The following is a 15732-nucleotide window of genomic DNA, read 5'->3' as shown; positions in this document are numbered from 1 at the left end:
GATTAATGTTATCAGTGTGCACGCCTCACAGGTTGGAGACAAGACAAGAACAGGAAGTGTGAAGTAAGTGGGACAGAGTGGAGATTGGAGCAGAAAAGAGTGGAAGGTCTTTGGTGTGTCTGTGGACAGAGGAAAGAGGAGAATGAGGAAGAACAATGAGCAGGCAGGTGTAACGGCAGGACAGGTGTGCAGCAAACACAGGAAAGGATGTGCAGCAGCTTTAAGGACACAGGTGGAAATGTACTCATGAATGAAGAGAGGCTGCTGAGAAGGTGAAGGAGCATTTAAGGAGCTGATGAATGTAGAAAATAAAAGAGGAGGATTGATGGATGGAGGACAGTAAACGAATCAGGAAGTGCAGAGGATTAGGAAGGAGGAAGCGAGGGCAGCTGAGGATGAGCTACAGTAACTACAGAGAGTTAAACCACCATGAAGATATAGGAAAGAGCTGCTGTAGGTTAAGGGAGGTGACGGAGAAGTTCAGAGAAGGTGGATCAGAGAAAACAGATGATTGGCTGCTGAGAGAGGAGCTGTGGTCCTGCATGAGGGAGTCAGGAGGAGGACATGTATGAGGACAGAGACGGTGAATCTGCAAGGAGCAGAGGAAGTGAAGGTAGAGTTTAAATACCTCGGGTCAACCGTCCACAGCAGCAGAGGACAGAGATGTACAGTAAGTGCTCCATCCTCCCTCCTCACAGTGATTCAAATGCTGCTCACAGTCTGTGAACCAGGAGGAAGAGGAAGTGAGAGAAGTCAGACTCAAAGAGGAGACAGAGGGTGACATCATCCAGTAGGCGGGGCTCTCCTTCTGCACTGTGTTCAACCATTGTGTCAATAATAAGTGCTGCTGTGAAGAGAACAATTCTCAGACTGAATGTTGAACATCAGCTAGTTTCTCCTGTTGATTTAAACCTTGTTGTACAGATGGAACATTGGCTGTGGATTATTCTTGCTGCTCTTTTCTTTGGCGAGATACAAACATCAACATGTTTCCTCTGCTTAAATAAATGTGTGAGTCTGATTAATGGTGAGTTTTTAATCATGTTTATTGATCCATCTCTTCCTCTGCATGTTCTGTTCTTCCTCAGAGTGTAAAGGAGAAGACAAAGTGATCCAGGAACAAGGAGATGTCATTGCTGCTGAAGGAGACACAGTTACACTTGGATGTAGATATGAAACAACAAGAACAGGCCCCACTTTGTTCTGGTATAAACAAGAAGTGAACAGTTACCCGAAGTATATGCTGAAATCTTTCTCAGAAACAACAGAAAAATCTGAAGAGTTCAACAACGACAGATTTGATGCTAAAATCAACAAGAAAGAAAATTCAGTTCCTCTGAAGATCCAGAAGCTTCAGCTGTCTGACTCTGCTGTGTACTACTGTGCTCTGCAGCCCACAGTGACAGGAAACAGCAAAACTCTGTACAAAAACCTTTGGAGCAAAGACAACAGAATACTCCACAACATCCACTAGAGGGAGCCACACACTGTTAAACCTCTGATTCTTGTGTCATTGGACTGATGACAAAGACAACAGAGAAATGAAGCAGTAAAGATCAGAGACAGAGACAGAGCTGCTGTGGAAGGAAACTTTATTTATAAAGATCCTTTCACATCGACACGTCAAACAGCTCGTACAGTTTGTTAGTGTCAGCTCTAAAGACGGAAACGTTTAAAAAGATGTGAACACAAAACAAAGCATGCTTGAAACACAAAGTTCAACATCTGACTTCAATCCAAAAATCACTGAGGACACAAACCAAACATCTTCCACTAAACGTTCAGGTGCAAACAGAGTGATGGAGGTAAAGAAGAAAACCTCGATGCAGGCGGAAGATCAGAGCTGCATCTTTCTCATATTTACACTGTTGCCTCTGATTCTACTGAAGCAGAGACGTCAAACATGTTTTCTTCCAGAGTCTCAAAGAAATCCTACAAAACAGCTTTTATAGAAAACAGAGTGTGAAACAGCTGCGAGGTTATCATCTATAATCTGTCTGAGCCTGCAGGTCCCCGATCGCCGTGGCGATGGTGGAGAGCCATGAGGCGGCGCTTCAGTCCCTGCTGACTGTGCTCAGTCACAGTCAGGGGGGTGCGCCCTCTCCTTTTTCAAATATCACTGAAATATCGAAGGTCACCTCAGCCAGTTTCATTTTCTCATGAAAGTTGGTTTCCTTGGAGACCACCTGGGCAACGTGGCGCGCGCCGCTGCCCGAGGAGGCGGGAGCAGCTCAGCCGCCTCTCATCACTCCAATAAAACTGCAGTTATGTATTCAGTGACACGTTATTTAGCTTTCACTGTGCGGTCTATTTCCTCTAAACAAGTTTTCATTTTTACTTCAGTCAACTAAAATTTTAGCTCAGCTCGAGTTTCTGCAGTTGAGGAAATGTTAGAACAGCCCTGCATGAACCCTTCAGGTCACCAACTGGTCACACTCGTCAAACCCAGTAACATGAATTAAAGCCACGAGTGTTTCAACATGTCTGTGAAGGTTCTCGGTCATCCAGGTCATCCTAGTCTAAGAAAAGCGCCGGGACGCCTTTAAGACGTTTCATCCGAGAAGCCCAGTGGGAGTTTCCCCCCAAGAGGGACAATGACCCCCTGATGATAGTCCACCTAATCACATGGGCCATGGCGTGAAAGCGGGTGTGGGTCCCAATCAGCCAGGGTTTCAGGTGAGCTCACTGTGAAACCTGGCCCCACCTTATCATGTGACTTCCTGAGGTCAGATGGCCCAGGATGTGAGTGGGCGTTAAGGCGTCTGGGGAGGGATCTCCAAACTGGATTATAGATGGCAGACAGTTGGTGTGGTAAGCCCCGCCCTCTGTCCTCTCTGTCCAAAATGTGAACATTGGCATCCTCAGAGAGTGACCTTTGACCTTTAGCTGCAGGTATACTGATGAGTCTTGTCCTGTAGGGCTTAAATCCGTGACTCTCCACCAGTTGCTCTTAGAACTGAAGAAGCTTCTCGGATTAAACGTCTTCAAGGCAACTTAAAGACGTCCAAAGGTTTCCTTTCAAAGCTCCTCAGATCAACGTTTAAACAGCTGCGTGTCGAACATCAGTGAAACGTCAGCACAGCTGCACAGTCGCCTCTCAGAAGAACAGCTTCACTTCCATCTCTTCATCATATCACAACTCACCACCTCTCATTCATACTAACAGAGTTCCAAGACTCGACGTGATGTTGTCTAGAAGAAGAAAAGTAAATTAATACATGAGCACGCCTCCCCCAAGTCAAACTGATCATGTGACCAACCTCACCGAGCGACTCCAACAAACTGAGTCTAAAAAGTGTGTTTGAACCTGAATGCATTCTTGGACTACGACTTCTCCCCCGTGTGAGTCTTCATGTGGCGTAACATGTGATTGCTCCGTGCGAACGTTTTCCCGCATGTTTTACAGGAATACGGCTTCTCGCCTGTGTGGATCCTCATGTGGACGTACAGATTCCCGCTCTGACTGAAGGTCTTTCCACACGTCAGGCAGGAGTACGACTTCTCCTTAGTGTGGATTATCATGTGGCGCAGCATGGTGCTCTTTTGAGTAAAGCTTCTCTGACATATTTTACAGGAATGCGGTTTCTCTCCTGTGTGGATTTTGCGATGCTCTTTGACTTGGCATTTTTTCTTGAAGGCTCTTCCACAAACATCACACTTTAAAGTCTTTTTACCTGCGTCAGAGTTCTTCTGACGCGCTAACATGCGAGCGTGTGCAGGATTGTTACAGTGAATTCGATATATAATTCTAGTCGGTCCCGAGTCTGCACTCCTGCCTCCTTCCTGATCCTGGCTCTCAGCTCCAGCAGAGCTGTGACAGAGGAGCTGCTCCTCGTCTCCTCCTGGTTCACTGTGCTCTCCTTCCTCAGCAGCAGTCACCATGAAGGTGTCCGTCTCCTCCTTCAGTCCCAGCTGCTCTCCCTGCTGACTGCTGCACAGTTCCTCCTGTTCCTCTTTAATCTGTGGAGCTTCTGGTTCCTCCTGCTCCACACTGGAGCTCCTCTCCTGGTTCCAGAGCTGCTGCTCAGGGAGAACCTCCTCCTCCTCCTCCTCCTCCTCCTTACAGACATGTTCCTGTGGGACGTCTGGTGGACAGAAACATAAATATGGCTCCTTTTAATCAGTAACGAGGCTCTGCAGTAAAAGCTAACTGGACTGGTTCCTGTGTCCTCTACCCGACACGCCGTCAAACAGCAGTTAGCTGCTGTGACAGCGGCCACATGCTGCTCACAGCGGAGGTTATAACTGTGTCAAACAGGGACTCCGTGATTTAAAGGCAGGTTTTAGATGAAGACACAGACTCACCTGCTGTGTGCAGCTTGATTTGGGGTTTCCAGGTGATATCCAGCAGTCTGCGCTGACGGTCGATCTCTTCCTCGTACTGGACGATCGTTTTTTCAAACTCCAAGAATATTTGTTCAGCAGCAGCAGTTAGTCGCTCGTTGATGAACTCTCTCAGATACTGAACTGAAGGCATCGTTGCTGCCGCAGCTCACACAACAACACACTCTCTGCTCACAAAACGGGGCTTCCGCCTCTTCTTTGTATACTTCCGCCTGGTGTCACACAGTCAAGTTCCGGCAGAAGAGCGCACTGAGCTTTGTTCCGCCTCTGCAGCTCCTTGCGCCTGCAGATTTGAGATCGGACGTGTTCTTCATGAGCAAAATACAGAAATACACACGAACAGAGTCATGAAACAATTCTAAAACAAAACAGAAAGTAAAAAACATTATTATGTAATAACATAAATGAAAAACATGTTAACAGTTGAGCAAACCTGACACACACATGGTCTTGATGGAGTCCATCTGTTACCACGATTATTAATCAAACCTAAGATCAACCATGAAATCTATGAAACGTGTTTGAGGCCCTGAAGGTCTCCAACATTCAGTTTTTCTCATTAAGTTATTGATGAAGAAATGTTTGTAATTTGAGCTCATGAAATGCTTTTCTTAAATGTAGACTTAGTATAAACGTTTGAATGTAACCTTATAAACAGTCTGCCAACTCTGAACCTGATCTGTGCCAACCTCAAACTGTTCAGTCAACTTAATCTGATTTATAGCATCAAATCACAACAGCTGTTTTTAGGCACTTTATATTGTAAAGTCAAGACAATAATACAGAGAAAACTCAACAATCAGATGACCCACTGTGGGAAAGCACTTTGGTGACAGTGGGTTTGATGTGAGAGGAGGAAGACAGGACAAAAGAAGCGAAGAAGAAACACTCAGTGCATCATGGGAATGCCGAGGAGAATATATTATATTAGTACATTATGTGGTCTGAGTTTGTGTGAGAGTGATCCCAGTGATGAGGGTTACTCAGGCCCGGACTGGTGGTTGGTTCCAGATTTGGAACGTCCAAACCTCGCTTAACAGATAATCACACTTATGGACACGTTCTCTCCATATCAGACTGCCTTATCAACGGAGGGAAATGTACTAAACTGTGTGTGAAGCAGGCAGCGTTGGACCCAAACACAGACGCGTCGGGCAGGCAAAAAGTAAACTCAAAAGCAGCTTTACTGCTGAACACTAGGATTACAACATAAACTAATGTGGGACTACAAAACAAACCAGGCAGATTGCAGGACACACGGAGGACGGAGACGCTGACATGAATACACAGAAGGACAACGAGGACGTGAGAAGACACGAGGAACAGCTGACGTGAATTATTAACATGACGCCACAGGAGAAACATGGGCTGTGTCCCAATTCAGGGTCTGCACGCTTGAAGTACGCGCACTACGCGTACTACGTACGGTGCGTACTATGAGTACGAGAAGTGCGGAAGTGAGAGGCGTGTGAAATGGGACGGTCTAGCCTGCGTCGCGTTGTTCCGGTTGCCTAGCAACCATGATACTAACCGCGAGAAACGTTACAGCTTTGTGTGACAGAAACGAAGGAGAACATGTTTTGTTGGTCATTCATTTTTGTCATGACATCACTTTGATTAGCTGAGTATCTGAGGCTGAGACCACAGGACTGTAAATATGTGTGTGTGTGTGTGTGTGTGTGTGTGTGTGTGTGTGTGTGTGTGTGTGTGTGTGTGTGTGTGTGTGTGTGTGTGTGTGTGTGTGTGTATTACAGCAGTGAGCTTGAACTTGAAAGATTCAAGTTGCAGTTATTTATATTTCCTATCACCTTAAATCTTCACTCAAAAGTGTATGTACATATGTCTTATACATAAGACACAAATATTGTTCTTTTAATATGTTGGCATTACTAAATTTGGCTCAATGCTTACATACATGTGTAGAAAGCAAATGTACGAGCTGTGATAACTGTGTCTGATAGAATGAAGAGTAGACTGATATATGAAATATTCCTTTATTGGGTGAGAAAATCAGACCATGTCATAACTGCTGTAAGTCACACAGAATAGATATCAGAGCCTTAAACAGGCTGACGTCTGCTAAATGGGTCAAACTGGCAGAAAGTCTACAAACACATAACATCCTTATAGAATATGATGTAACACTATAGATCAACTTAGCTCTTATGACTGACTTTAATTATCCATAAATCATCACAGTCTCTGTAAGATTAAGGTCGACTATATATATCTGTAAAGGCTTTAAAACCAAGTTAGTACAAACATCACTAACGTCACATGACTTTGCCGACATGTGGTCAACAGTAATGTTTAAATGTTCTTCATTATTAAACATTTGAACATCATATTCAGTACTTACTTTTAAAAGTTTACTCTTCAGCCGTATTATTCGGCAAAACTATCCACACCCGCCGCCGCGCTATGAATTGTGGGATATATGGGCCCATGAAGTGTCCACCGGACCACGCTTCAAATTTGGGGGTGATTCTGGGAAGATGGCGGAGTGAGCGGTCCAACTTGAGGGCTCCGAGGCTTTTCCTGAAAAGAACCTTCTTTATGTTTTGACTGCAGTCAAGTAAACCGGAGTTAGAAGCAGACTAGTTACTGTATCCTTCATCTCTAGAACTCAAAACCTTCCTCCCTGTGTTTCTCTCTGTCTTTCTCAATACTTTCCATACTTCCTAGTACGCGCCGTACGTAGTACGCAAACTGCGCGGACTAGGAAGCGTGCGGTCGCTGGATTGGGACATGACGCCATGACGGGGAAACAGAATGGAACACAAAGAGGGAAACGAGACACAAGGACTCACACAAGCACACAGAGGGAATCTAACAATCAAAATCTGAACAACAACCCAGGCACTATAGTATAAACTCCAGACTAACAGAGTGGATTTGTTAGGACATACACTCAACAAAAATATAAACGCAACACCTTTGTTACTGCTCCCATTCCCCATGGGATGGACGTAGAGACCTAAAATTCATTCCAGATACACAATATAACCATCCCTCCCAAACAGTGGTCACAAATCAGTCCAAATGTGTGGTAGTGGGCACATCTGCTATATTGAGATAATCCATCCCACCTCACAGGTGTGCCACATCAGGATGCTGATCTGACATCATGAGTAGTGTAGATCCAGTTTTACTGGATCTCAGTGCAGCATTTGATACAGTTGACCACAACATATTACTCAAACGACTGGAGAACTGGACAGGTCTTTCAGGAACTGTACTAAACTGGTTCAAAACATACGTAGAAAACAGGAAATACTTTGTATCAATAGGTAACTTCACATCTGAGCAGACAAGTATCACATCTGGAGTTCCCCAAGGTTCCATCTTGGGACCCCCTCTGTTTAACATTTACATGCTCCCACTGGCACAGATTATAAAGAACAACAAAATAAACTACCACAGCTATGCAGATGACACACAAATATATATCACAATGTCACCAGGAGACCGAGGCCCTGTACAGGCTCTTGGTAAATGCATTGAGGAAATCAATGACTGGTTGTGCCACAATTTTCTCCAGCTAGACAAAAACAAAACTGAGGTAATAGTCTTTGGTGCCAAAGAAAAACGATTACAGGTCACCAGAGAACTTCAATCTATACATCTAAAAACCACAAACCAGGCGAGAAATTTGGGTGTAGTGATGGATGCAGACCTAAACTTAGAAAAACACATTAAGACAATAACAAAGTCAGCTTACTATCACCTCAAGAATATATCAAGGATAAAAGATCTGATGTCTCAACAGGACCTGGAAAAACTAGTCCATGCATTCATCTTTAGTAGGCTTGATTACTGTAACAGCATCTTTACAGGTCTACCCAAAAAATCAGTCAGACAACTACAGCTCATTCAGAACTCTGCTGCTCGAGTCCTCACTAAGACCAAAAAAGTGGACCACATCAGTCCAGCTCTGAGGTCCTTACACTGGCTGCCTGTCCGTCAGAGGATAGACTTTAAAGTCCTGATGCTGGCCTATAAAGCTCTGAATGGTTTAGGACCAAAATACATCAGTGACCTCCTGACCCAGTATGAACCTTCCAGATCCCTCAGGTCATCTGGATCCGGTCTTTTATCAGTTCCCAGAGTCAGAACCAGACACGGAGAAGCTGCATTCAGCTTTTATGCTCCTTATATCTGGAACAAACTCCCAGAAAGCCTCAGATCAGCTGAAACACTCAGTTTATTTAAATCCAGGTTGAAGACTCACCTGTTCTCAGCTGCATTTGAATAAAGCACCAAATCCACACTTTTAAGCTTAAATTTCAAAACTTACATTTAACTACTGATTTTATCTACTGTTCTGATTTTATGTTTTGATTTTATCTGTTTTGATTTTATATACTGTTTTGTTTGTTTGTTTGTTTGTTAAGTGGGTTTAGAGCTCTGGGTAGCTCCCCAGCTGGGTCTAGACTGGGTCTAGAGAGTATTTTAAATTCAGGGAATTTAAAATAGAAAGTACAGTAGCTCGTCCACAGAAGGACTGGTAGCTCCCCTTACGATAAGGGTTCAGATCGCGCGAACAGGTGTGAAATGTGTGTGTTTAGTTAGTTTGTTTGTTTGCTTGTTTTAATCAATTTTAAATCATGCTTTTTATTTGTTTTTGTTTCTAATGTCTCTGTAAAGCACTTTGAATCACCTTGTTGTTGAATTGTGCTATACAAATAAATTTGCCTTGCCTTGCCTTGCCTAGTGCACAGGTGTACCTCAGACTGCCCACAACAAAAGGCCACCCTGGAATGTGCAGTTTTTTGCGCTATTGGGGGTCTGGGGACCCAGAACCGGTCAGTATCTGGTGTGACCACCATTTGCCTCATGCAGTGCAACACATCGTCGCATGGAGTCTATCAGATTGTCAATTGTCGCCTGTGGAATGTTGGTCCACTCCACTTCAATGGCTGTGCGAGGTTGTTGGATATTCGTGGGAACTGGTACACGCTGTCGTATACGCCGGTCAAGCACATCCCGAACATGCTCAATGGGTGACATGTCCGGTGAGTATGCTGGCCATGCAAGAACTGGGACATTCTCAGCTGCCATCTGCCCTGAACAATGTGAACCATGATTCATCCGTGAAGCGCACACCTCTCCAACGTGCCAGACGCCATCGAATGTGAGCATTTGCCCACACAAGTCTGTTACGGCGACGAGCTGGAGTCAGGTCAAGACCCCGATGAGGACGACGGGCATGCAGTTGAGCGTCCCTGAGACGGTTTCTGACAGTTTGTGCAGAAATTGTTTGGTTGTGCAAACCAATTGTTCCAGCAGCTGTCTGGGTGGCTGGTCTCAGACGATCTTGGAGGTGAACCTGCTGGATGTGGAGGTCCTGGGCTGGTGTGGTTACACGAGGTCTGCGGTTGTGAGGCCGGTTGGATGTGCTGCCATATTCTCTGAAACGCCTGTGGAGACGGCTTATGGTTGAGAAATGAACATTCAATGCACGGGCGACAGATCTGGTTGACATTCCTGCTGTCAGCATGCCAATTGCACGCTCCCTCATTGCTTGTGGCATCTGTGGCATTTTGCTGTGAGACAAAACTGCACATTCCAGGGTGGCCTTTTGTTGTGGGCAGTCTGAGGTACACCTGTGCACTACTCATGATGTCAGATCAGCATCCTGATGTGGCACACCTGTGAGGTGGGATGGATTATCTCAATATGGCAGATGTGCCCACTACCACACATTTGGACTGATTTATGACCACTGTTTGGGAGGTATGGTTATATTGTGTATCTGGAATGAATTTTAGGTCTCTACGTCCATCCCATGGGGAATGGGAGCAGTAACAAAGGTGTTGCGTTTATATTTTTGTTCAGTGTAAATTATAATAATGAAAAAACACAAGAAAACTCAAAACACTGGGAGAACTGACCCAGGACCAGCAGATCATCAGCTTTGCCTCTGAGTTTATCTGGAGGAAGAGTTCTCAGTGGGAAACATTTCGTCGCTCATCCAGGTGACTTCTTCAGTCTCAGCTGACTGCAGCTTTCCCCTGAAGGCCCTGAGTAAATGTGGTTATCCCAGCTGGACTTTTGTCAAAGCTGGGAAGGCGCCAAAAGAAAGCTCCAGCCGACCCAGGAGAGAAGGACAACCGCTGCCTAAGAGAAAACCTGTAGTGATCCCATATGTGTCAGAGTATCGGAGCAGCTGAGACACAATTTTTCTAAACACCAGGTCTCTGTGGCTTTCAAACCCCAAAACACGCTGCGCCAAAAACTGGTCCTCCCCAAGGATCGGGTCCCCGACACAAACAGAGTAACATAGTGTACGCTGTTAAGTGCAGGAGGACTGGCAGGATTTATACATCGGGGAAACCAAACAACCTCTGGCTACAACACAGCAGAGCCACCTCATCAGGACTCTGCAGTCTATGCACACCTACAGGCCAGTGGACACTCTTTCAATGATGAGGATGTAACATCCTGGACAGGGAGGAACGCTGGTTTGAGGGCGGAGTCAAGGAGGCCATTTACGTGAAAAGGGAAAGACCATCTCTGAATGGAGGAGGGGCCTAATGGTACAACTGTCACCGGCTGTATCCCAATTCAGGGTCTGCAGCCTTAAAGTACGCAGCCTCAACGATCCTCAAGGGCCGCGTACTCAAAGACCGGTAAGGCCGGAAGTGCGAGGCTTGTGAAATGGGACGGTCTAGCCTCCGTTGCGCTGCCCAGGTTGCCTAGCAACCATGATACTAACAGCTGGAAACGTGTCATACAGCTGTGTTTGACAGAAATGAAGGAGACAATCTTTTGTTCATTTGTTTGTTTCTACATGAGCTTTGATCATTCTCTGTAAGATTAAGCTCAGCTATTGAACGGCGTATATTTTAAAGTAAAGGCTTTAAAACCAAGTTAGTACAAACGTCACTGATGTCACATGACTTTGCCGACATGTGGCCAACAGCAATGTTTAATGTTCTTCGTTATTAAACATTTGCACATAAATAAGTGACATAATATTCAGTACTTACTTAAAGTTTACTCTTCGGCCGCCCCTCATCCGCCGTTTTTTTTCAGCAAAATTATCCACACCCACCGCCGCGCTATGCATTCTGGGATATGTTGGGCCACGAAGTCTACACCGCCACATCCTTAAAATTCAGGGGAATGAAGGACGCATTTGAGGGCCGCATTTCGAGCAGCCTTTGAATTGGGACAGCCTTCGGCGCGTCGCTGTGACGTAATCGGCCTTAAAATGCGCCTTTAAGGCTGCAGACCCTGGATTGGGATACAGCCACCATCTTACATGCTGTGATTGCAGCCATTCCCCAACTCTCTGTGAATGGTGCTCATGGACACTGATCAGTGGTTGTTGATCAGTGGTCATCACAATCTGCATATTAATGATCAAGAAACTGACCTCCCAGGCCGTTGTGTCAGGGGGCGGGTCTGTGACCCAGCGTTTTTAGTTTATGTGGTATTTTTGATTTCTTATGTTAATGTTTAGTTTGCGTGATGTTGTCAGTTTGGTTCAGTTATTTTGTATTTTTGATTACTTATGAAATAATGTTTTCTAGTTTTACTATTAGTTTGTCTTAGTTGAGTCTGAGTCTGGTTTGTGTTTCTTGTGGGTCTCTGTGTTTATGAGTTGTTTCCTGTCTTCTGTCTTGTCTGTCTTGTCTTTAACGTGTGAGTTATGTCCGTGCCTTCGTCCCACTTATCTGTTTCCAGTTACCTCTCCTTGTGTTCCTGTCATGTGTTTCATGTCTACACGCTGCATTGTCTCGCCATGTTTCCTGTGTTAAACACTAACAAGGCTAAAGAGTGGTGCTGAGTGTGAAGCTGTCAGCAGGGGGAATAACACAGGGCTGTGAATGAGTCCTGTCACTGTGATCAGGCTCCTCCTTCTAATCCACCAACTTAGTGTTGATGAAGACTAAACAGAGAGATCACAGCTTCTTTATACTTGCTGTAGCTCACAGTTACTCTACACTGCAGATATGACGCCTCTGTTCATCTCAGTGCTGCTGGCTGCTATGTGCCTCGGTATGAACACAACTCTGTTTCTTTGATATCAACATTGACGTGATTCTTTAACAGCACACTGATACTGTTTGTTGGTGTTTTACAGAATGCAGAGCACAAAAAGACAACGTGCTGCAAGCAAAAGGAGAAGAGACTGCTGCTGCAGGAGGCACAGTGACACTTGACTGTCTCTATAACAGCAGCAGTTTATCAAATGATTATCTCTACTGGTACAAACAGGATGGAAACAACAGCCCCAAATTCATCCTGAGTCGCTTTAAAGTTGGTGAGGGGGAAAACGAGGCTGGAGACAGATTTTCATCCACACTGGATTCCAGCATCAGATCAGTTCCTCTGAAGATCCAGAAGCTTCAGCTGTCTGACTCTGCTGTGTACTACTGTGCTCTGCAGCCCACAGTGACAGGAAACAGCAAAACTCTGTACAAAAACCTTTGGAGCAAAGACAACAGAATACTCCACAACATCCACTAGAGGGAGCCACACACTGTTAAACCTCTGATTCTTGTGTCATTGGACTGATGACAAAGACAACAGAGAAATGAAGCAGTAAAGATCAGAGACAGAGACAGAGCTGCTGTGGAAGCACAAAACTATTTGATTGGCTCAGCTATTAAACTGGCCCCGCCCACTGAACCTGAGCTCATCCAATGACATTATTTGTTGGTCATTGTGCTGCAGTGGAAGAACATTGTTCATGTGCTGTCTGTCTGGCTTTAATAACTCCAAAGACATGTTGCTGCACCTCTTTTTGCTTCTATCTCACATTATAGGTGAGTTTAAGAACAGGGATTAAAGTTTAGTTGAAGCTGCTGCATTAAGCAGATATACAGACTGCATTTCACTACTTTTCTTCTTTCTTTTTCCAGGACTAACAGCTGGAGACTCAATCACTCCTCAACAACCTGAAGTCACTGAAACAGAAGGAAAATCTGTCAAACTCACATGTAGCTATGAGACAAGTGTTAGTGATCCTTGGCTTTATTGGTACAGACATGATTCTGACCTTCAGGCTCCTCAGTTTATACTAAAGAAAGGAGCAAAAGATGACAGTGGTTATGAATATATCCCTGATAAACGATATGAATCAGAAACATCACCTACAACAACTAATCTGACCATAGCAGCCCTAACCCTGGCAGACACAGCTCTCTACTACTGTGCTCTACAAACACAGTGATACAAAGTGTAGAAGAGGCTGTACAAAAACCTGAACACAGATATCTGACTACTCTTCAAAGAGGAGGGAAGTGGTATTCAAAGCACAGCTTCATATCAGATGGATTCTGCTAATTCCTGTTTTATCAGAGTCACTGTGGTTACAGCTGCTAATGAAACACTGTGGGAGGATTCACATGAGCAGCAAATCCACATCAACCACAAACCAACTGCAGGAACGTTCAGACACAATAAAAACTGTCAAACATCAAAAGCTGCTCATTTACACTATTTCATATTTAGTGGATGAGGACATGCAGAAATGCAGCAGAAGCAAAATAAACAGAGTAACAGAGGTTTATCTCTTTAAGGTAAAATCTCTCACATGAAGCTAAAAGTCCAACCAGGAAGACCATCTCATGCTTGTTCCATTTATTCTCTTTGAACTCATCACATCAGATGATGATGCTCTCCTTCAGATTTTCTAGTCACGAGTTTCATCAACATCACATCCAGACATTATAAAATCATCAGTATTTTGATTCCAACTGTTGGTAAAAACTGATCTCATATGAAACTGTAGACTGCCCCACATGGTGAGCTATACACACGTCCTCATATTAACAACTAAAAAGGTTTTTATTGTTATTTTCTGTAGATAAAAAAATCCTTCCAGTGCTGAGCTCTTACAGGAGTAAAGGTCTCTGTAACACAGTTAAAGAAGTCAGCTCCCACAAAGCTGCAAACTAACAGGAAAGAAAACTGTTGAGAAATCTGCACGAGTTCTGTTCATAAAGAGCTTTTTGTGGAGACGAACAACATTCAGCTGGAAATGACACAAAATCAGAATCAAGCCCAGTGTTGATGCTGGCTGGTTTACACGTGTACTTCTGCTGTTTAATACATGAGTGAGATTATTCTACATTCTGCTAAATATTTCAAATATTCAAAGCTCTTTGTTTACAGGCTCCACAGAAACCAGGGCCAAGCCTATCCAGAAGAAGCAGCCTTTGGAGGAGGAGCTACAGCAGTGAACATGAAAGGCTTCATTTAGGAGCTGAAGAACTGCTGTGTTCTCTCTATTGTTCATTCAGTCCAAGAGAAAATCATGTTGCTGCTTTTCATTTGGATGATGATAGTCTCCTTTCAGACTGGTGAGTCATCAAAAGATGGAGTGAGATGTAAAAGGAGATGATGGACATGAAAATATCTGGATGTTGTTTGAATTGATTCACTTTTTATAAACTAAGTTTAAAGATGCAGAAACATGATGGTGAAATATGTCTTTGTTGTTTTCAGGATCCTCTGAGGATTTACTGACACCATCTAAAGATGTAGTGACGAGTTTGGAAGGAGGCACTGTGACTCTCTCCTGCAACTATTCAGGCTCTGTCCTCAACCTCTACTGGTACCATCAGAAGTCTGGTTCACATCCACAGCTTGTTATGGCAGAACATTCAGAGCAAACAGAAAAGCTGAAGTTTATACATGACAAAGAAAAACAGCAGTTTCATCTGGAGATCTCCTCTGCTGCAGTGTCTGACTCTGCTGTGTACTACTGTGCTCTGCAGCCCACAGTGACAGGAAACAGCAAAACTCTGTACAAAAACCTTTGGAGCAAAGACAACAGAATACTCCACAACATCCACTAGAGGGAGCCACACACTGTTAAACCTCTGATTCTGTTACTGTGACTGTCACAGTAACAGAATCAGAGGCGGAGCCAGACATTTGAAACACCCGGGGCGTAGCCCTAAAGGGTTTCTTTTGGGGGGGGGGGGGGGGGGGGGGGGGGGGCAGAAATGACTGAAAGATTAATAGGCTCTGTTTTGAGTTTTGTTCAAAAAAGAATGACTTCATATAGGGAAAAATATATATGACATGTGCAGGACACCTTAAACTAGTTTTTTAATTAAGCAGCGAGGCAGAACAAAGTCGGGGCTGTATCAAGACACAGGGACTAAACCCCAATTCAACCAGACCCAGAACTGATCCGGAATTAAAACAGTTCAAAATCAGGACTACTGAGGACTTAACCAAGACAGAACCAGAATCAGAACTAGATGATAGCACTAAAAATCATCATAGACCTGCACTACACTTATTTTTTAATTCTACCAAAGTACAATATTTAGATTGAGAAAAGTTTATATAATTATTTATCCTTGTTGTGCAAACAAGCTGCAAAACTTAATAAATGTAGAATTTGAAAAATAACAAACCTAA

General features: G+C 44.2%; 1 protein-coding gene across 2 annotated transcripts; it reads right to left on the bottom strand.

Annotated features, from left to right (window-relative positions):
• Window positions 1-1301: 1301 nt before the first annotated feature.
• LOC308412510 (uncharacterized protein) lies at window positions 1302-4733 on the bottom strand. Of its 2 annotated transcripts, XR_013974585.1 has the most exons (4): window positions 4306-4733; window positions 3308-4085; window positions 1873-3192; window positions 1302-1496 (listed from the first exon to the last, which is right to left on the bottom strand). XR_013974585.1 is itself a non-coding variant. In XM_080906922.1 (2 exons), exons 1-2 carry the CDS (start codon window positions 4475-4477, stop codon window positions 3325-3327), a joined length of 933 nt encoding a protein of 310 aa, XP_080763048.1. In that variant the 5' UTR covers window positions 4478-4731; the 3' UTR covers window positions 3250-3324. The 2 variants fall into 2 exon arrangements, 1 of the variants encoding a protein (XP_080763048.1); XM_080906922.1 differs by lacking the exons at window positions 1302-1496; window positions 1873-3192 and having other exon boundaries at window positions 3250-4085; window positions 4306-4731.
• Between the last annotated feature and the right edge of the window lie 10999 nt (window positions 4734-15732).

The sequence above is a fragment of the Rhamphochromis sp. 'chilingali' genome, assembly GCF_963969265.1.
Source record: "Rhamphochromis sp. 'chilingali' genome assembly, chromosome: 16".
Lineage (NCBI taxonomy): Eukaryota > Metazoa > Chordata > Actinopteri > Cichliformes > Cichlidae > Rhamphochromis > Rhamphochromis sp. 'chilingali'.
The sequence above is the reverse complement of the archived record's forward strand: the minus strand, read 5'-3'. Positions and strand labels throughout refer to the sequence as shown.